Source organism: Mauremys reevesii, linkage group 6, assembly GCF_016161935.1.
Source record: "Mauremys reevesii isolate NIE-2019 linkage group 6, ASM1616193v1, whole genome shotgun sequence".
Taxonomy (NCBI): domain Eukaryota; kingdom Metazoa; phylum Chordata; order Testudines; family Geoemydidae; genus Mauremys; species Mauremys reevesii.
In genome coordinates, this window is record NC_052628.1 from 43,969,113 (window position 1) to 43,990,033 (window position 20,921).

General features: G+C 41.9%; 1 protein-coding gene across 1 annotated transcript; it reads right to left on the bottom strand.

The window, feature by feature from the left end:
- Positions 1-13,856: 13,856 nt before the first annotated feature.
- S100Z (S100 calcium binding protein Z) lies at positions 13,857-17,840 on the bottom strand. Its single transcript, XM_039544749.1, is given in 4 exon segments — positions 13,857-15,063; positions 17,084-17,243; positions 17,777-17,819; positions 17,822-17,840. Coding segments are annotated over 4 exon segments (393 nt in total). The 3' UTR covers positions 13,857-14,892.
- Between the last annotated feature and the right edge of the window lie 3,081 nt (positions 17,841-20,921).

Sequence of the window (20,921 nt, forward strand, 5' to 3'; positions counted from 1 at the left end):
TGCTTCTGGCAAAGGTCACGTTCTAGGGCAGGCTCCTCGTGAGGCAGTGCTGTTCACAGACTGCAATTCCTGGATTGCAGGGGGAAATAGGGAAGCAGGTTTCAAGCAGGGTTTAGAGTCTCTACAGACTCCCCCTGCCCGGTGATTGTGACAAAATCTTGACGGAGAGCTGAGGGCAGGCGGCATTCATGCCACCATTGAGACTGTTTCCGATTACACTGAAGAGAAGAGAGGATGAGAAGAAGCAGAAGTAAGGAGACAACAGAAGGTAGGAGATAGGGCAAGTACCAAAGGTCATTTTAGTTGCAATTTGCTACTGAAGTGCCTAAGAAAGATGGCAGCTTTCCTCTCTTCTTCCTTTGGGCTTCATGCAGCTTTAATGTTTGTTCTTACCTTTTAGTCACATGAACTGGGATTCCCTATTGCTCTGAAGACTTTGTCCAGATTGGTTTATTGTCTCTTTAGTGAAGATGCTACTACGCTTCTCCCATGGGCATAGTTAATCCACCTCCCTGTTAGGCAGTAGCTATGTCAGCAGGAGAAGCTCTCTACATGGGGGGTTAGGTCGGTATAACTACATTGCTCAGAGGTGTGAATTTTTCACACCTTTGAGTGATGTAGTTATACCAATATAGATCTGTAATGTAGACCTGGCCTTATTTTCTTTTCCTCCACCTCTTCTGCTCTGAATTCACATAAGCAGAGTTTTCTACGTCAAATGACAGAACGAATTATCTTTCTACATTTTCTCTTTGAGTAGCGAGAACGCATGTCAATAATGCATTAATAGCTTTAGGCCATGTCTACACTACAGAGTTAAGTTGACTTAAGTTATGTCGATGATCATAAACTGCTGTAATTACATCGCTTGTGCATTTTCGTATAATGCTCCTTGTGTCAGTGGAGCATGTCCACAGTTGGTGCTCTAGCGCTGACAGAGAGAGCAGTGCATCATGGGTAGCTATCCCACTGTGCAAATCATCACCTTCTCCCAGTAGGAGTTCTGGGAATGGATTGTGGTGCATCATGAAGGCCAGATCACCATCCCATAATGCAGTTTTATCCATCCCATAATTCCAAGGGCTTCTAACTACTTTTCATGCGTTTTTCAACTGCATGTCTCATAGACAACTCATGCCTCCCCATGCTGGGAGAATCACAATCTAAAGGGGAGGACATGTGACAGCCCCACATGTCTCCTGTGCCCAATGACCCCCCCACACCCTGCGCCCAGCCTGGGGCTGCCACACTCTCCCTGCCCCACATTACCTGAGTGGGGGGAAGGGCGGACTCTGCACGTTCAGCTGCTCTCCTTGGCAGCCGGGCGGGGAGTGGGTCAGAACTGTTTCAGCCTGAGATAATCTGGCTGGAAGGCAACAGCAGCCCGCTCCCTGCCCGGGCCCTACTGCTGGGGACAGGGGCCAAGCATGTAGGGTGGAGCAGGAGGGGAGAAGAAGCTTGCTTAGCTCCTGTTCCCAGCATCAGGGCCCGGGCAGGGGAGCAAATTTCTATTGCAACCACCCTGTGTATGTCACAAATAAAGAATCACTGTCTTTGTAAGACTAAATTTTTATTAAACAGCAATACACAGATTAACATTTATTACAAGGGACGTGCCAGTGAGCAGCACTCTCTGAAGTGAGGCTCTCACAGCTGTGTGTAAGTCCAGCTGTCGTTATGGAAAATGTCCCTGGGGTGGAGTGTAAGGGGTACTGCGATGGGCTGGGAACATGAGAGGAATGTTGGGGAGAGGAGTTGGGGAGGGTAAAGACGGCAGTTCTGCATGGGCTGCAGGGGGAGTCAAGCATGCATGTATTCTGCCTGCAGCGTGATCAGGGACCTGAGCATCTCTGTTTGGTTCTCCATGAGCTTTATCATCCACTCCTGACCCTCTATTGTCTGCTCCTGATCCCGTCTCCTCTCCAAGCTATCCATTTCTAGTTTTTTATGTATTGTCTCTATCCATGCTCTGCACTTACTATGAGCCTGATCTGAAGATTGCAGCACTTCGCAAAATGTCCTCCTTGCTCCTCCTTGTTTGCCTCCTTATCTGACGGAGCCGGTGTGTAGGAGCTGGCTCTCAAGGGCACGTCTGCCAAAGCAAAAGAAACAATACACAGAGTCAGTATTGTGTGTGCACTGACGGTCTTGAATCATAAAAGTTACATGCACTTCTTTGTCACTTTCCCTTGGCAAGCACACAGCACGGCCAGGGCACTAAACATGGTGACTTCGGACTGGCAGGGTGGGGTGATGGTGCAAAGGGTCTGGGTGGTTTCAGACAGGGATCAGTACAAGCACTTTGGGACACTATTCTGAATACTGGCACCGTTTTTCACAGGCAGGGGTGATCAAAGTTGAAATCACACTTCTGAAGGTAACCGAAGATGCAAGGGTGCATCTCCTACATGCGTGCAGCTTCAGACCAGGTCTGTATGCTGCTCGCTACATGCTGCTTTGGTTCCTGCAGAAGTAATTGCTGATTGGTGCAGCAAAGTTTCCTACAATGGAGGAAGAAACAAAGCAGCTCTGCCAAGGAACCTTCAGCAGAGGATTGCACAGTATCTGCAGGAAAGTTTCCTAGAGATCTCTATGGAGGATTCCTGGGAGGTCATGGTGTGCATCAACAAACGTTTCTGCAGGGTCCCCACTGTGTAGCTGCACAAGGGAATGCGAAGCAGATGCAAACAGTGCCTTGTGTTGTTAATTTCAATCCCTTCTCCCACGTGCACCATGTAACAAAATAAAGGACATCTCTACCTCATGTAACCATGCATACCAAAGCAAAATGAGTACTTACTGGCACTCCTCTCTCCCGCTTCCGGCATGCCAGACCTGGACTGCTGGGACAGGCTAGACTCCTCTGGAGTCAAAAAGACTTCCTGGCTCCTGCCACCAGGCAAGCCTGTTGCCTATCTCACATCCTCCTCCAACTTGACCTCCTCGTCCACCACTTTATTCTCGGGGTTGACTCCACTGGCTGCTGCCTCCAGTCCCCATGAAGTATCCATGAGGCTCTTGGCAGTGGATGTGGAGTCACTGCCAAGGATGGCGTGCAGCTCCTTGTAGAAGCAGCATGTTTTCAGCATCACACCAGAGTGATGGTCGGCCTCCCCTGCCTTCTGGTACGCCTGCCTCAGATCCTTGATCTTAGCATGGCACTGCTGCAGGTCTCTTTTGTGCCCCTTCTCCTCCAGGCTACAAGCAGTCTGCTTGTAGGTGTCCAAGTTACTACGTCTGGATCAGAATTTGCGACTACACAGCCTCCTCTTCCCAGAGACTCAACAGATCTAACAACTCCTGTGTACTCCAGGCAGGAGCACATTTGCTGCAGAAAGCTGGCATGGTCAGCTGGGAAGATGCAATGTGAGGTGTAGACATTGAGCAAACAGTGGAATTGCAAAAATTCCCAGGACTTTAAAGAGAGAAGGGTGCATGTCTGTGTACCTGGCTGCAGGGCAGTGGAGTAGAAACTGCTTACCAGAGTGGTCATGATGGGCATTGTGGGACACTTCCTGGAGGCCACTTAGAGTGATAAAAGCACTCTAACTTTGCATCACTCTAACTTTGTGGCAAACAGCTTTATGCTGTTCATTGAGGTGGTTTTATGATGTCAGCATAGCAGGAGTTAAATCAGCAAGAGGAGCATTGTTGTGTGTATGCCTCCAATGATTTGTCAATGAAACCTTACTTTTGTCAACAAAACTGTAGTGTAGAAAAGGCCTTACTCTTAAGTGGAAAGACGGAACATTTTTGGTAATCTTTCATATGTAGCAGTTAAGCAAGTATTTTAGGAATGTATGATACTTAAAAGAACCCTGGAAGCACCAACAATTTACTTGTACTAGTTATGCTGGAAGGTGTTAGTGGATGCCATCAAACAGCTTTTTGATCTATAGATTATTATAGACCAGATTAAAGCTGATAAGTGTGCTAACCATCTTTCATTCAGACTAAGTGGAAGGCGCAATTAAATCACTTTATGGAATAAGGTAGCTGAAAATAATAGGAGTCACCACCCAAGGTAGTTGGCTGCATGGCAAGGCCTTATCAGAAGCTAAATTGTGTGGGTTCCCTGATTGCAAATGCAGGTGCGGGGGGATTGTTTGGCAAGCTGTGTGTGTGTGTTAGGGTACATCTACACTACCCTCCCAGATCGGCGGGTAGCGATCAATCTATTGGGGATCGATTTATCGCGTGTAGTGTAGACGTGATAAATTGATCCCCAGTCGCTCTCCCGTCGACTGCTGAACTCCAGCAGTGCGAGAGGTGGAAGCAAAGTTGGCGGGGGAGCCATGGCCATCAATCCAGCACCGCGAGGAAGCGAAGTAAGTAATTTTAATTCTATCTAAGATACGTTGACTTCAGCTACGCTATTCTTGTAGCTGAAGTAGTGTATCTTAGATCAATCCCCCCACTAGTGTAGACCAGGCCTTCGAGAGAGGGAAGTAAGCATTCAACAAGAGAAGCAGTCATGAGCACGTCCTGGAGAGGGAGCAGAGAGACAGATTTCTTTGGGCCACAGAACTGACTAGCGGGGCAGAGCTGGAAATTGTGGAAAAGAGAACTGCCTGCTGTTGTTTGTCTCTACTGTGTTCAGAGAAACAAGACTTTGTACATTCTTTGTAAATAAGTAGGATTGCACCATAGAAATACTTGACTCCATCATCACTTTCTGCTCTTAATGGAAACTGTCCTGCAAGGCCATGAATATGTGGCTAAAGAATGACAAGAATCCAAAGCTACGTCACTTAATATTCCCATAATTGTACAATTATGTTTAAATGAATAAATATCAGAGGTGTAGCCGTGTTAGTCTGGATCTGTAAAATCAGCAAAGAGTCCTGTGGCACCTTATTGACTAACAGAAGTTTTGGTTGCATCCGACGAAGTGGGTATTCACCCACGAAAGCTCATGCTCCAAAACTTCTGTTAGTCTATAAGGTGTCACAGGACTCTTTGCTGCTTTTAAATGAATAAAAACATTTTAATAGATCTCTACATGTAGAAAAGTTTTTAATTGCTCAAATAAAAGTTCCTGTTGTAAGCAATCAACAGCTACAATTATCACATTAAAAACACTGAAGATACCAAAATACTTTCCTATTACGTTCCCTTTCCTTTATGCAGCATCAGCACTTCCCTTAACATCCGACACCAAATTCTCAAGATACTAAGATTTTCCACAATTTATTTGCAATGAACAAAAGGCTAAATCATCATAGATGTGGTTGTGTCATGAAGAATAGTGATTTCTATGGATTGCTCATGTAGTAAGGTACAACTCAATGTGAATAAAGGAGGCAGAATTTGGCCTATGTACATTTTTCTAGTAAGATAGGTGTATTTACCTATCTTCACACGTAAAAATTATCAGCATTAAGACACTGAATGAAACCTTCAAAGCAATAAACTGCAGAGTTAAGGATCATGCTTGGTCCTGCACTCAGAACTTTTTATCTAGGTATTAGAGAGGTTTCTTAACAGTGTATGCTTTAACATATTAAGCCCATGATCACTTCCTTTGAAATCAATGGGCATTTTACCGTTGACTTCAAATGGGAGCAGCAGCAGTGCTTTTATTAAACCAATTAATGAATATATTTAAAATGTTCCTTTCTAAAACTTGATAACTTTATAGAAGAGTCTGTCCTCAAATAAAAGTCTTAATAGAATGTTCTTCTGTTTTCTGATCATAGTCAGACTGTCTCTAACTTTTTGTATCTACATTTCCTTCAAAAATAAAAAAAACTTTGTATAAGGGAAAATCGAGAACTGCTTGTTAACACTGGACCGTGTGACATCAAGGATGTGTGATTTGTCATGACGGGAGATTAAAGAAATGTCAAATGTACATGATTTATATAGTAATGACTTAACACAGGCTAGATGGCAAGTGTTGCATTAACACTATTTTTGGCACTGAATAAGAGAGAAGACTGAAGGTCTCAGTTTAACAGGTTACAAAGACTCAGGCAAACATTATATTCAAAAACTGAGATTACCCTTAGGGAACTATCACTACCAGCTCTGCTTTAACACTGATCACCCCTCCATGACTCAACCCAAAGTCTGCACAAAGCAGTCCGAAGTGAGAAGCGGGAGTTAATGAAATTTTTTCATCTGGGGTTAAATGTACCCATGATGACGGAAAACATACAGTGAATGTAGCTGTATGAATGGAATAAATGAAGAAGGCGTATCTCACTGTTCCAACTTCAGATTAGAAAGCTACAGGCCTGCGGCCTCTCTCAGTTCTACTGAAGTTGTTTAATTTTTAATATGGGCCTCCCCATATTAGACTAGACTCCCTGCAGGAGATTTCAAAGTTTCTCACAAAGAAGTCCCACACAAGAGTAATTTAAGCCTTGGCTACACTAGAGAATGTTGGCTTGGCAAGCATCTGTCATGCTTGTGTCTGCATGCAAAAGTGTTTGCAATAGTCCACAAGCATTGCCAGCATCATTGCAGTTGCACTTGCTTGGAGACTTGCTGCTGTTGTATCTTGCATCAGGTCATTCTGCACATCACAACACTAGGGTATTGGGTATATGCCTACATTAAATAACCAATAATCAGCACATAGAAGTATTTATGTGGTATTTGTGACCTGTAACTAAAAGTGTCGCCCAATCAAAACCAGGTTCATTTTCCATTTAAAAATCATTGTTGACTTGGCTCCACATTCAGTGTCTTGAGCTCATGCTGTGCCACGGCAAAGACATTTCTGCCAAGGCATGTCAAGGAGATGGGTTTTTTCTTCCTTTTTGTTTCAAAAGCTGATAATTTCTCAACTGAAACACCTGTTGTCCCTAATGGTGACTCTTTGTGACTCAGATTTTTTTGGGAGGCAAAAACTGGGATTTGCTACCAGTGGTGCTAGATACCATGGTGATGGGTGCATTAGATAAATGTAGAGAGAGGACAGATTTAATCAAGCACTCAATCTACATCCAGACAGATAAGTATGTCACTCGCATGAGTGACATACTGAATACCTAAGATCCTTGCTGTGCTGTTTATTTTCTCCTAGATGCCTTTTCTTCTCCTTCCACATTCCCTTGGTTCTTTTTTGTTATTTCTAGTATTATAGTGAGCATTCTGGTCAGAATTATACACTGAATACATTTGAACAAAATTGTTGGCATACTTCATGTAAACATATTTCAGATTGTTTGCCAGCTATCTGGTTTGACCAGGCCTGACGCGCTGTTCACTATCCATTATTTATAGCGGGTGACTGGTCACATTATGTTCTTTCTGCTCCCTGCCTGAAATGTTTATAAATGGAAGGCGGGAAATCAAAGGGATGTCCAGCTGGCCATGCAAAAACTTCTTGAAACTGAAACAACCAAAAAAATATCACTCATGAATGTCCACAGAAAATAAAGAGAGTCACAAATGTCCTCATCTGGAGCTGCATAATGTATGCCCTCATTCAGCATTCTCAGGCTCTTGCCCTTTTCCAGTGCTTCCTGAGATATGCCCTTATTTGGCACACCTTCTTCCATATTCCCTGAGATCTGTCCTAACTCAGCATTTCCCCTGGCAAGTCCTCATGCTGCATTTCTACAGAACGTGTCTCCTGTGTCATAACATTGTTTTATAGTTTAACATTGGCAGTTTAGATGCAGGATTTTAGAGATGGGTATTTGATAGTTGTATTCTGAATAGCTTCAACTGAAAGCCCTCCAGCATGTGGAAGCACAATTTATAATTTAAAACTAGTTTAAAGTCCTTGGGCCATATCCTCAGCTGATATTAAATGGCGTCGCTCCTTTGACTTCAGGGGAGCTTGCAGTTTTACACCAGCTGAGAATCTAGTTGCTAGGGCTAAATTCAGCCCTGGTATAAACAGGTACAGCTCCAGCTAACTTCACTGGCAGTTGCGCCTGCTTATGCTAGGGCTGAATTGTGTGTCTCAAGAAAGTGACCTGGTTTTTTAATGTATTCAGTTCCGGGTAGTGCTTTGGGTAGTACCCCGGTTGCTATCCAGTCCACGTAACCTGAGATACCGTAACTCTTAGGAGAGGCTCCAGAGTGAGCTAGTTTAGAAAATAAATTACCAGATAATAAACAAAAGATTTTCTCTCATTTTGTATTATGTGGCAGAAGCAAGATAAAGTTGACAGTTACTGATTTTTCCGCCAAACAATATACTACTGTGCAACAGACTTAATTATCTTTGTAAGGAAGAATTCATTAATTGTTAAACTGTCAATCAAAAATGTTGTTAAGACAGGCATATGATGCCACATCACCATGTAACAAATCTTCCTGTCTGTCAAGAGCCTTAATGTACATGGATCTGATTGCAGATTCAGGTTTGTGACCGATCTTTCAGCCATCATCTTCGGGCCTAAATCTGTGAGTAGCTGAGTGACTCCTGCTAGGTAATGAACTTGAGACAAGGGTTGCCACCTCTGAGGAAAAAAACTCCAGGACATCTGGGATAAAACAGGACATCTGGCCGTATGTACTGAGCGCTCTTACAGCTCTGACAGCTACCTCAAACAAGGGACAAACCTGGGAAAACCTGGACAGCTGGCAACCCTACCTGGGACTGGAACACATCTCAACTTGACTATACGTGCTGCATGAAGGAGACTCCCTCAATCACCAGGGAGAAGAGAATCCTCCTCTGCCAGGTTTCTCTTTTGTTGGTACTGCAGCATAGGGACTGCTATAGTCTGCAATGGAGAAGTGTCTTTTACGTTGGTTGACGTGGTGAAGGTGGATCTGTATAACTACAAATGAGCTGGAAATCCCCCTCTTCCATTCTGTCCACAGTCTAGCTCCAGCCCCAGCTTCATGCTCACATGATTGGATCCTCCGCTAGATGGGCTCTGTGGTGCATGAAACTGTAAACCCATTACAATGGCTGCCCACATCTTCCCCCCCCAATCCCCCCACACACCTTGCACAGCAGAAGAACTACACCCATTCTGCTGTGTTCAGGCCCTTTGGTAGCTGCAGAGGCACCACTTAGCAAACAAGTAGCCCTCAGTGAGGAATAGTCCCTTTGCCTTTGGAGGAAATGTTTGACTTTGAAATAAGAACATTTTAAAATAATGGATTGTGCATGCTGTGATCACTATTATTATTACCTGCAGAGAGAAATACCAACATGTGTTTCCCCAAATATTTGCTTCTCTGCTTATATAACTATACAATTGCTTAAACATCGGAGGGGTGAAGTAACATACTGAGAGAATGACTATACCCAGAGGCTCAGTTTTTCTGGTCTAGACAAGCTGCACTTAAAGCAGAACTGGGCAGGCAGGTAGGAGGAGAGACAAAAGTGGGTTTATGCCATCTCTGGGGCTGCTAGATCCTGGGGATTGCTGAGGGCCTGTGTTCCCTTCCCCCCCTCACCCCCCCCCCCCCCGAGCAACTCAGAGCAACTTTAGGTTCGTAGGGGAGAAAGAAAACTTGAAGTTGCCAATTCAGTCCTCTTTTCTAGAAGGCACCCTGGAAACAGATCTGTATTTAGAACAAATGACCATGTGACATGAACAAGTGTGATACAACAGCATTATGTACAAAAACGCAAATTCTGAAGGGCCAGATTCTGATACTGTCACAGTGCATGGTACTCCATGAATGGTCTCATTGAAATGAATGGCGTCACTCATGGAGTAAGGTGCTCCTCGGTATGAGTAAAGGTTTCAGAGGCGAGCCTGAAATGAAGTGCAGCATGACTCCCTTGCCTATATAATATCACTAATGAAAATATTTAAAGGCTTGATGATGTTTCAGCTCACATTTCTTGACCACGAAAAAATTGATCAAATGAATCCTAAGCACATGCTGTAATCAATACTAACTCACTATAGCATGTATTCTCACTTGCATAACAAATTCATTTCCCAGCATGGTATCTCCTATGTTGTATAGAAGATGTCCCTTGAACGAGTGCTGCAGCAGCTGCATGTCTGCAATAGTAAAATGATCCCATGTATTAATTTTCAACTATTTCTTTAATTACTCGATGGAATGCAATTACTAAGAATTCTATCTATTGGAAATTGTCAATAGGAAAAATCTGCCATGATCTCTTTAACAGCTCATTACTTCTTCCCCCTACAGCTCCAGGCTTTATGCCTTTACCATTCAAACACCAGGTTGCTCTTGTTTATGGCTGAAAGCTGTTGTTGTAGAATGATGGTTATTCCAGTTGACCTTGAACACTAATACCTCCTGAGCCATTTGACATCTCCAAGCTGCAGCAGAATAAAAGAGGTGTTGCCTTATGATGGATTTACTGGGTAAATCAGTGCCTGAAGGGACTGCTCCATTTCAAAATAGTCATCATTACACTGATGTCATCAAGCAGCTTATCAAGATCTCTGGTTGGATATAGTATTTGAGGATGTTAAAAGGTTATTTACACAGATTTGTAGCACAACAGAATGCATTAATCCAATTATTTCCCTGACTGGTACTTAAAGTGTCATTGGAACTGAAATAAAGGTAAATGTCACTGTCTGGAGGTTTCAAGGCAATGCAATTTGTCTTCTAAACATCTGTTATATATGTGTAATACAAAAAGAACCTCACAATAGCTAGGAAGGAGCTTGCTTGACATCACTATACAATTTGATTGGCCTCAAATGTAACTATAAAAATATTAGACTATAAACAGGTCTTTACTTTTCTATTGATTTTCCAGATAGACTCTGATTAAAGGCATCTTTTTAGTTTGTGTTAATTAGGTGTCTTCCCTGGAGCTGAGAGAGTTTGGAAAAACATATGTAGCATGTTCACTTTTCAATTTAAAAAAAAGGTCTCTCAATTCTTGAATTTAGGGCAAATTTAATTAACTTCAACAGATAAATCTTCAGTCTTAAGCGCACTCTCACTGACTGGTCTCACTAATAGAAAGCATAGTGCTGTCATGTCCAAAGCAAAGTAGTAATGATATTAACCTTCTTTTTCGAGAGAGCCACTACCAACCCAGAGTCCCCCTCCCCCAGCCTCACCCCGTGTATAGGTCACTGTGCCGGCATCACCAGCCCAGAGTGACGCTAAGGCTGACATAGCTGGCCATGGAAGGATCTCTCATCCAACATTATGGCCGGCATAATGGCTACCATGCCACTCCTCTCCCTGCAGCTTGCACAGGAGTTGTGGCCAAAGACAGGGAGCATGGCTGAGACTTCACTGCTTTCTGGCAATCCCCAGCTGCCCTAATGGTCCCTTGGTGGGGATTGATAGCTGATATAAATACACACCTGGGGACTGGACCAGAACACAGTTAGTCCAGGGTTAGGGGTGGCAAAAGTGGCTTAAATCCCTCCTGAGGTGTCCTATGCCATTTTGTTTTCTGGTATTGAACATGCTTCGGTCTATTTTCTCCCCTGTCTGTTTGGTCTTAAGACTGAGCTCAGAAATAATTTTAAAAGTTGATAGAACTTGATAGTTGTCTTTGCAATAAGAACCCTCTAGTGATTTACAGGGTTTATCCAGCATTTGTTGTCTCTAATCTGGAATAAATACGATTTGAGTCATTTGCTGAATCACACAAAGTTCATGTGCAAGACAGCCCCATTCACAAGAAGTTCATGCTACGCTGATCCCCTTGTAAATTCTAATCATTAGATTATTTCACTGAATGGCTCCATTATGACTGCCATCTCCCATTAGCAGTAGGTTCACATCATGGCTAAGTGTGACGTGGCATAATTCTCATCAGAGTCCAGTTTGCTTCTTTTTCAGTATCTAATTAGAGACTGGCACAGGGTTTGTCAGCTTTCCCAGCTTTGAGGATTTATTTCAAAGGCCTCCTAGTTAAAACTAGTAGTGGGTAAACTAGCTTCTGGCTAATATTACTTGACCCAGGAAATAATTAAGTTCAACATGACCTGGTCTAAAGATTTAGCTCAGTGGTTTGAGCATTGGCCTGCTAAACCCAGGGTTGTGAGTTCAATCCTTGAGGGGGCCACATAGGGATCTAGGGCAAAAATCAGTACTTGGTCCTGCTAGTGAAGGCAGGGGGCTGGACTTGATGACCTTTCAAGGTCCCTTCCAGTTCTAGGAGATTGGTATATCTCCAATCATTACATTACACTGGAGGAAGGGGAAGGACGAGGGGGACCAGTAATGTTCTGGAGAACCCAGAGGTGACCATAGCAGAGGTACTTTGTGTGAGCCTAAGAACCCCTCAATGTCAGCTGGCAAGGGGGTTACAAGAATATACTGATGTATGTATGTACATTCCAGATCATTAAAGAATATTGTGTGAGGTCTTAAACAAAAGCCAGGATCACACCGATCATTAACAGCACTATGAAATGGAAGTGCAGATACATGCAAGGAATTATGTATGTATGCTGAAAATGTGTTCCTAAAGTTTGTATCAAGGCAGAGTTGGCAAATAGGTTTTTCTGCCAGATAAAAGATGTTTATTCACCTATCACTTTGTTGGCATGTAAATTAAGCATTGTAAGCCAACACAATGGAAACCTCATTTACATAGGACGATTCACGGAGAAGGCAACACACTGCAGAATAAGTTACCAGGGGTTGTCTTGACTCTGGGTATTGACAGTGAATTTTGGGGAGTATAAGGAGAAAGCAAAGAAGACACCTCCTTATCCTGCACCTTGTAAGTAGTCAGACAGTACAATTACATTCATGAAAACAGGATCACAACCAACAGTGGTTGAAACACTGCAAAGGACATTTGCGGGGAGAGAAACTTCTTTAAAGAGAAGGTTAGTCTACTTAGTTAAGGTTAATCTGTAGAAAGCGTATTATGATTTTGTTTTATACATAACCCCTTATTTCCATAATCCTTACTTGCTATCCCTTGAATCTTTGATAATAAACTTATCACTGTTTACTATTCACTATTATATCTATCAGTGCTGTGGTATGATACAAGGAGGTGATCCTGAGTTGAATCATACAAGCTGGCATGTACACTGTTCCCATGGGAGTAGAAGACCCAGTATTGTAAATTTCAGTGGAGAAAGGGCTGGCCAATACAGTAGAACACTTTAAAGGGGCTTGAGGCCTGGGGTTCACCTGTTGCTAACCTGCAAGGCAAAGTAAGGGCTGGCATAGCCCAGAGGCGAGTGCTTGAGTAGCTAACAGGCTAGTAGTGTCAGGGAGCTGACACTCACTTAAGCATATGAACATCTCCCTTTCGCTGGAGGCAAGGGGGTAACAAGCTGACCCTGAGTACCCCAAGCACTGTCACACCTTGATTTTCCAAATAATGCTTCCCTGCTGTCATTGTGGTCTCACTGAAACTGAGACTGGCATGTAAGTGAGGGGGCAAGAAATCACCAGAGACACAAAATAAAAAAATTGCTAGTCACTTTTTTTTGCCATTCACCCACACCGAATCCTCTGTGAATGCTATATAAATGTCAGTCATAGAATCACTAAACACATTGCAAAGAGGGGCAGCACATTCAGCTTCTGCTATCCCTGGACAGCCTCCGGCATTGCATGACAAGACATCTGGCGGTGACAGATTTCTTCTTCAGAGGATGCCAGCTGCCCCAGATGTGGCTGATGATGCTCTCCTAAATTACAGAATGCTACTTTGATAAGGGCTTAGGTAATTGTAATGCTATATTATGTAACAAAAATCATATGAATATTAGATTCACTATTGAAAGGTGTTTGAGGTTTGGGGAGGTAGAGATAAGTTAGTTACGCCATTATTAGGTCATGCCCAGCCAAACAGTATCTGAAGTGACTTTTTTTGCCCCATACACAAAGAGCAAATCATGCAGTCTTAAGCCAGCTGTCTTTTATTGTAGACTAAGGAAAACAATGAAGGAAGAAAAAGTAAATATAAAGTCACTGTGAGGGGAAAAACAGAGCGTCTGCACCCCCTGGCAAGATCCTCCCACCACAACTCCTGCAGCAGGCCTCCAAAGACTCCTCCCATTTAATGATGCAGCACAAAGAAAACAGAATCACATGGCCTCATTTACATCTCTCCTGAAGACTCACTTCTTCCACCCCTCCTATAAGCAATCAGCTGACAAAGTCCTCTACGCATTTATTTAAATAATTTATCCTCTGCATGAACTCTTTTATGCTGAGAGAAGGGGTTGAACAGAGGGCAGAACACAACAGAACTGAAGCTAGGCAAGGTTGGGAAGCTGAAGGAAGCCATGCATTCTGTCCAAATGGATGGGAGGAAGGCATGACTGCAGCCTACCAGTGCAAGTGAAGGGAGGGCTTGAGAAATGAAAACAGAGAAGAAGGTGGCCCAAACTGAGCAGAACTGGTCCAAAAAATCATCCTTTTTTGTCTGCCAAAAAATTAGAGTTTTCAACAGGACACTTCAATATTAAATTAAATATTCAGTTCAAAACTCAATGAAAGTTTTCATTAAATTTCATTTCAAATTTTCCCATTCAAAACTTGTGTCAAATGAAATTCCCACCACCCCCAATTTTTTTTTAAATAACCCATTTTTCATCAGGAAAAATTTGTGTTTGAAAGATTTGAACCAGCTCTAAAAGTCAGACAGCAAACTGTAGTTCCCGGAAGAATATATGCCAGTGGATGGGGCAGCACATTAGATGTGGGGCAGGGTAGATGAAAAAGGGGTGAATACAGGTAGGAGGGTGAAAACTCAGAAACTCGAGTCAAGTGAACTATCTTCTGGAGCTCTTGCCTCAGGGAAGTGAGAAATGCATGATGTAAAAGCAGAAAATAAATCTTGGAAGATACTTAGGGACAGATTCTCAGGTGGTGAAAATCAATATGGGCCCACTGAAGTCAGCAAAGACCTGCTGCTTTACACCAACTGATGACCTGGTCCTTACAATTTAATAACATTAACACGACATAGTTTGCAGTCACAAAATGCCGATGAGTGCTAACTAAGCATGATTCAGTTACAGTTGTGTCTCAGTGGTTCATTTACTTATCATTTCCAATTTCCTTTTGCTTTAGCTGTTCCTCAAAGAAGTCATTGCATGCTACAGACAAAGCAGCAACCAGAATGACAAATTCATTAAAATCCACTTCATTGTCTTTATTGGTATCCAGATCTGTCATGATCTTATCAACCAGCTGGGGATCCTTTTGGCACTAGAAAGAAAAAAAGAAAATTAAATAAAAAAAAACAACAGATTTGTTGACCTTCAGTTTGATCTTTCTTAAATGTAGTTAGGCTTGGCAGAACTCCATTTTTATTTTTTATAATTTGACTGATTTCAGTTTATTTTTAAACATTTTTCCATTTGTATTTATTTACATTTTCTCATTGTGCACAATTATGTTTTTAAGCATTTTGTTCTATGTTTAGCAATTTAAATGTTCGCAGGTATGGGATATTATGGAGAGGGTCAGACAAAAATTATTGAACGACAGTAGATGGTAATATTTAAAGAGTTGAAGTTTTACAACAGTTAAAACACAAATTGTCAACCTCGCATGTCAAAATATACCAAGGAAGCATCTTTAAATCAAATTCTTATAAGTTCTCAAAGAGCATTGTTCTTACTGTGCCTAGCTGTAACTTTTGATTATTATCAATGGAAAAATAATTTTTATTTGGTCTGTGTGTGTATAGTGAAATTGATGATTACCAACATGTACTGATGAAAATCTAATCCTTCCAAGCCTAAATATAATTTACCTGGATATTATTTGTATAACAGATATAAAGTGTGTTTCATTTTCTTGAAAATACACACACTAAACCCACAAGCCTTCCAGGAATTCTTTTTACACGTACTGTATCTTTAACTATTTCAGTGTCTCAAATCTGTACTCAGTTAAACAAGAAAATGACTTAACTGTGGTGCACATCTTGAATGTATAGTTCTGGTATATCATAGTACAATTCAGTAATGTGCTAAAAATGTAAGTAGCATCAATTCCTTCAATCTGTTCTAAAAATTAAAAATGAAGGTGCTGTGTAAAATTTTTATTAAAAGTGTCAGTATATCAATATTAATTGGGTTAAAAGAATAGGGCCAGGTTTTCAAAAGAGCTCAGCAACAAATAAGCACTTAAATGAAGCAACCAGATTTGGGGAGCTGTCGAGTGAAAATCTGGCTCATGTTTATTTTAAAATAGCAACCATATCAATGTTGTTTGGTTTTTTTTTAATGCTATTTATAATTTCAAGAGGTTATTTATATAGGACCAGATAATGCCTTCTTTTGTCACAATTGGTAGAACCTTACTTAGCAAGTACGGGTCCTACTCAATATGAGTAAGGGCAACAGAATCTTCCCATAATAATAAATCAATAGCCAGGATTAAAAAAAAAAATCCAGTCCAAGAAATGTCATAAATTGATTTAAAATAATCCTGCTGTTATTGTTAAAGACCACAGAATTGTTAGGATTACTAAAATACAGGGACTCAATTATGTACTAGATTCCATAAGAATTTCAGTTTGAATAATTTAAGAACACAACAGATGTGCATAAATAAATTCAAATCAGCAATGACTGTGAGAGCTCTTCTCAGCACTATCTCTGTTCAGTACAGATAGGGAGCTATATTTGGAACTTACAGGATTGCCAATAAACCTGTGAAGAAATGTGTACCATACAACTGTAAGCCTGAAGAAGCCCTAAAAGAGCATGAAACATTCCTGACATTGATCGCGATCAGTTTGCCTATGTTTGGGACTGCACAGTCATTTCCATTCCCTACACTTAAAACATTCGCTCTCCTCCTGAGAACTATATACCTGTATTGTATCCCAATTTTGCTGAGGGCTGGTCTACACTCAGTTCTAACTAAATTGATTAAAACTGATTTAGCTAAATCCTTTTTTCTACTATTTCTAGATTGTATTTGGCACTGATGTTCAAACACGCAGCTGAAGAATCAGTGACTTACGTGGTTTTCATCATTCATGACTAGTGGTTCAAAGCAAAGGTGCAAATTTTAATATACTCATCAAACAAGACACTTGATATTAGCGCTTTGTCTTTGGCTCCACAAACACAGTTGTCATTTGATTGTATAGTTTAGATGCTGCCACAGCATGATTTGATTGTATAAGGAAATGCTCTTTCAGAATCCTTCAGTAGCTATTTCCCTCGCCCACTAAACCTTAATTTAAAGAGATGTAGAAACTGCCTCTTACTGAAAGGAAATCAGTGAGTTCGCTGGTAAGGAGCTGTTTGAGTTCTCCTTTATTCAGTTTGTATTTGTCCCCTTCTTTGCCTGAATAATGGTGAAAAATCTTGATCAAGGTGTCCATAGCATTCTCCAGCTGTGTAGGCATATTGTGGAGTGGAACAGATCTAGGACAGAGAACAAAAATCATTGGTACTGTACATGAATTATATAGAACTCAAGCATGTGAGGAGATGGAGAGCTGCCTGGTGCAGCTGTAAAACAGAAGCTGTCATAAATAATGAAAAAAATTATTCATTTGATCCATACAATCAAATGACGGCTTATACCGCTCGACTGTGATATTAAAACAAGACATTGTACTGCAGACATCATAGATTAGCTCTGGAAAATAAATGTGAAGGGTTAAACAAAAGCTCTACTGTGCATCCAGTATGATCAACAGGAAAACATTTGTACAGCAAGTTGAAACCACAGGCGTAAAGAAAGCATATTATACCAGTACATAATCTCCTACCTGTTCAACCAAAAGAGTATTGTCAACAAGTAGTGATAGCTAAATCATATACACATTTATACTGAGAGCTCCCCACAACACACCGATTTCCCTGATGCTCAGAGGGAAATCACCAATCAGAGCAGATTCAAATGCTGGAGCATCAGCTTTCACTTTATTGGTTCCTACTGTTTTTTAAGTCACCTGGAATGAACAGGTGTGAGCTTCTGTCCCCAAGTGGCCTTCGGGGCCTGGCTTCACTGAGCATTCTGTAAAGAGAAGAGCGATTGTATCATTAAAATAGAAGAGGGTGGAAATACAATTAGTTGCTAGGAAGCTGAGGATTGGGAAAATAACTAAAAATAAAGATCAGGTGAAGGGGAAAGATTGCTTTGTGTAAACCAAGGGAGAGCTCTTACAAAGATATGGATAACAGGAAAGTCACTGGCAATATCATATAGTGAAAACTGAGCCTTATCAATTTTACAGACTAGATGAAAGGTTACCAAGAAAATACACATAGGGAACACTGTAGCTAATGTCCACCTAATTTCTAAAACACGTGGACACACATCTGTCTACTATAGCGATTAAGTGCTTTATTGATATCTAGACACACAGATACAAGCATACTTTCCTGGAATGGTCACAAAGAAAAGGTATGTTTCTGATTCCATGGGTATTTGTTTACTCTGTTTAATAATTTTTTTCACTATGAACTCGTCACAAAAAAATTCACTGAAATCAACAGAAGTGCTGTAAATGGTGCATGCAAAATATTTATTCTTTTATTGTTTGACCTTTTAAAAATGGGCCCAAGAGGAGGCCTGGAGAGCAAAATTAGAAATGACACTGACAAAAATCAACTCAAAGTAACTCCCTCCAAACAAAACCACAATCTAATCTAATCTGTGTGCATTTCTAAAGCAGCAAACCTTAATGTCCAGGCACTTGGGGCCAGATTTGCAAAGATATTTAGGCACCCCTCAAGATGCAAATAGATACCCAGTGAGATTTCCAAAAGTGCGTAGGCCCCAGATACTCAAATGTATTTAGGTGCCTCACTTCCACTGAAATCCCATTAGGCACACATCTGAATCTTTAGGAGTCTAAATTCCTTTGTGAATCAGGCCCTTGCTTGATAAGGTCCTCATCAGGGTATGAATGCATGCAGGAGAAAACCAGATCACCTCTCTTACACAAAGGCCCCTGAGTAAATTAACAGATTAATCCTGCATCTGCTCCCCAGGTCAACAGACTTGTGCTTGGTCTTTGTCAAACCAAAGAGGGAAGTGAAATTAAGAGTCAAGGGCCCTCCAGTGAGAATCTCCTCCTATGGGCCCTCAGAGTTTGGGAACATGTTTTATCTCCAATTTACAAGGAGAGGCTGAGGGAACTGGGGTTATTTAGTCTGCAGAAGAGAAGAGTGATGGGGGATTTGATAGCAGCCTTCAACTACCTGCAGCGGGGGTTCCAACGAGGATGGAGCTAGGTTGTTCTCAGTGGTGGCAGATGACAGAACAAGAAGCAATGGTCTCAAGTTGAAGTGGGGGAGGTCTAGGTTGGATATTAGGAAACACTATTTCACTAGGAGGGTGGTGAAGCACTGGAATGGGTTACCTAGGGAGGTGGTGAAATCTCCATCCTTAGAGATTTTTAAGGCCCGTCTTGACAAAGCCCTGGCTGGGATGATTTAGTTGGTGCTGGTCCTGATTTGAGCAGGGGATTGAACTAGATGACCTCCTGAGGTCTCTTCCAACCCTAATCTATGATTCTATAATTCTATTCCCATTCACCCCAATACCCAGCGGGTATTCTCTTCCTGTGCTACATTCTTTTCCTGTCTCTCTCACCATACTGATCAATGAAGCCAAACACACTGAAAAGCTCCAAATGATACCAAAGGCAGCAGTTTATCTACTTGGCCACACAGATTATGCATCATCACTGAGCTCCTCTCTCTGATCTGGCTCCCCAATGAGTACAGAGCCCAGTTCAGAGCCTCTGTCCTGATAATCAAAGCCTTCCAGAGGATTGGCCCTAGCTACCTAAGAATTACCTCTCTCTCTTTGACCAGGACCTCCCATGACACCTACGTTCCAATGGACCCATGACACTGCTGCCTACCGGGTGGAAGGGGAAGCCTTGTGGGTATGGAAGACAAAGCTTGTACAGGAGTAAGACCTGCATTATTCAGCTTGCCTCCCACCCCCCAAGAGAAAATTCACCACAGGCTCCCACCACCTTTGGAACTAAATACAAAACTCATTTCATGCACTTAGTTTCTCTTTCTCTCTCTTTCTCTGGCACACAAATGTAAACAAGCACAGAAATGCTATGTATAAATCCAACTATTTATCCTACAGCCTAGGAAGAAATAGAGAGAGATTGTTATCGCCATTTCTATTTTAAATCGGTGTGAGGCACTCATATACTACAATGATGGGAGCCACATAGGCATCTTGATAGATAGATGTCATTTCTCATCTGCCTATCTCCTTTGCCATCAGGGCAAGGTGCTCCCCATTCTCTTTGATTGTATCTACCTGAAAAATCTATGTAAACATATGGGGCTCAGTTGTGCGTATTATACAAAGACCCACAATGGGGGAGGGGTGTCTCACAGAGGTACCCCATCCCAGCAGGGATTCTAGGAGGCACCTACTGTGTAGAGGGCTCTCACCTTGTACCATACCTATGCATGGAATGCAGCATGTGCTCCACTCCATGGCACTATCCACTTGCTCTCCCTTTTGGGGTGGCTAACACCCACAGGGTTCTATGGGGAGGCAGCCTGGTGATGTCGTTACCCATGGTTATATAGCCCTTAGTCATAAATCTGGGTACTGTGAGGAGGATCATTCCATTTACTCACCACTGTTGAGATGGTGCAGAAGGATAGAGGTTGTATCTTAAGCAGCCAGGGCCATTCAGGCTTGTATCTTCCTGTGATCACTAATACCTACATCATAGCTCAGAAATGTTTATTAATCAAGACAAATAAAAACACCTGAATAAGACTATTAAATAAACAGCAGAAGTTAAGAGCTGCTGCATCCACAAATGAAGGGTACTGAAAACTACGGAACATCCACAGTCGAATATATAATTCAGCATGTATCTCTCTAAACCACATTCACCATCTAGCTACTGAATATTGTAAATTCAATTAGCTAAGCAGAGAAAGCAATGAGTATAACTTTCAGATGAGACGTATAAACTTTCAGCACCCCCACCCGCAGGACATGAGAGAGGTAGTTATATCTGTCTTTTCCCCGACACCAGCTCAATAATTTATACAATGATATAATCTGCATAGCCCCTTCCAATACCCTGACTACTTTACTTT